Source organism: Odontomachus brunneus, unplaced genomic scaffold, assembly GCF_010583005.1.
Source record: "Odontomachus brunneus isolate Ranch 3 - 2012 unplaced genomic scaffold, Obru_v1 Obru_scaffold_093, whole genome shotgun sequence".
NCBI classification, from domain to species: domain Eukaryota; kingdom Metazoa; phylum Arthropoda; class Insecta; order Hymenoptera; family Formicidae; genus Odontomachus; species Odontomachus brunneus.
The window spans coordinates 837,282-838,893 of record NW_022639543.1 but is presented as its reverse complement, the minus strand read 5'-3'; the positions used below and the strand labels follow the sequence as shown (position 1 = coordinate 838,893).

Sequence of the window (1,612 nt, the reverse complement as noted above, 5' to 3'; positions counted from 1 at the left end):
AGAGAGAGAGAGAGAGAGAGAGAGAGAGAGAGAGAGAGAGAGAGAAGGAAAAATGGCCGCGTGTCGCGCTTCGCGAAGGTAATTTTCGTGAATTCTCAAACGTCGTAATCGCGGAGTACCGCGGTCAACCACAAAACATGTCGCTTTTTTGAAAATATGGACATTGTTAGGTCAAGCCTGAGACTTACCTGGCAAACCTTTCCTTGTCCTGCACATTGTCATCATCCAGTCTTCTGTATTTACAACCACTTGGATCATCCTCATCAGATCTGCAAGAGAAATCGGAGGTAACGATTAATCGCGAATCTTTACTCACTGCATACAGTGAATGTAGCCAATGCATGTAATCAATGCTTTGAAAACGTTCGTGACAAACGAATTCTTTAAGTTTCTTGGAATACACAAAATGTCATTAACCCTTATCCAGCTACTGCTATTTTCACATTAAATTGAAGAAAAGGAAATTTCTTTTCCGATAACGATCTCTCAAGTAGTCACGGATCGCCGAGTTCGGCGGCCGAAAGGAACAAATAATAGAAATTCCACGAGCGTCGCGTCACCGATACGTAAAGTGTAATCGCTTCCGGACTGCCAAACGTGACCGTACGGTCCAAAATTGGTCACCGCAGGGTCGTCGTCGGCTTGCCCCTTTCTCCCTCTCTAATCTAGAGCGCCGTAACAGTAAGTAGCGGAGCATGAGAGAATCTCTCGACATTCACGCTCATCGCCGTCCATTCATTTCGACGCGCTTTTTCATTCAAGCCATCCCTTGTCGTGAGTCTCGCGACAATAAAACGCGCAGTGCTCATTACGGTTAGCTATCGGATTCCACCTTGAACCTCGCGATGAACCCAATCGAGACACGCGATTGTCGCATCAACATCGATCGGTCCCGCTGAATTCGCGAAGGAAGCTCGAGAGGGAACGAGCTCTCTTCGGAGTCGCGAGATCAGCAGAGTCGGAAGAGGACCCTGGGCGGGCAAAGGAGAAAGGAGCAGCACCGTAAATCCGTCACCTATCGTCTCATTACCGGCGTGTAAGAGCGCGTGTATCATCTACCGCGCGGCATTAAGTGCGATAGAAAATTATGCTCTCATTGGGGAGAACCAACACACTCGCACAGAAATCCAACCGATCGTCAGTCTGTATTGCACGGCGCGCGAGTGATGTACGATTCTGACCCTGAGCGAAAAAGCAAGATCCCCTTACTTACCGGTGCCCCTCCCGCTTCGTCTTATCCCTGCTAGCCCCTCCCGTCTCTCTCTCTCTCTCTCTTTCTCTCTCTCTCTCTCTCTCTCTCTCTCTCTCTCTCTCTCTCTTTGCGGAGTTCGTTCGCTCGCTCGCGCGCAGTGAACGTCGCGTTCGAGAGACGATGTACAAGCCTGCCCCCTCCCCAGTCCCCACCTTTCCCTCTACCTTGCCTCTATGTAAGGCCCATAGGACCCGCGACTGGGTGGGGGTGGTGTAGGGCCCAACAGCGAGTGTATCCGGGTATCGCGAGGGGAGCGAGCAAGGCCCTCTTCTCCTCTCGCCCTTTTCTCCGTCGTCTTCCTGCGCGGGAACCTTCTTGGCTCCCTTCGTCCCCACGTTCTCGCGTTCCTTTTTTCCTGCT

The 1,612-nt window shown here is 51.2% G+C and overlaps 1 protein-coding gene across 7 annotated transcripts in view; it reads right to left on the bottom strand.

Annotated features, from left to right (window-relative positions):
• LOC116848340 (aryl hydrocarbon receptor nuclear translocator homolog) overlaps positions 1-1,612 on the bottom strand; it is a 54,151-nt gene that overhangs the window by 29,853 nt on the left and 22,686 nt on the right. For all 7 annotated transcript variants that reach the window (XR_004378945.1, XM_032824301.1, XM_032824302.1 and 4 more), the window contains one exon: positions 189-269. Coding sequence is in view for 6 of the 7 variants with exons in the window: in XM_032824301.1 (XP_032680192.1) it covers positions 189-269 (81 nt within the window). In the remaining variant the exon portion in view is untranslated. The remainder of the gene's footprint in view (positions 1-188; positions 270-1,612) is intronic.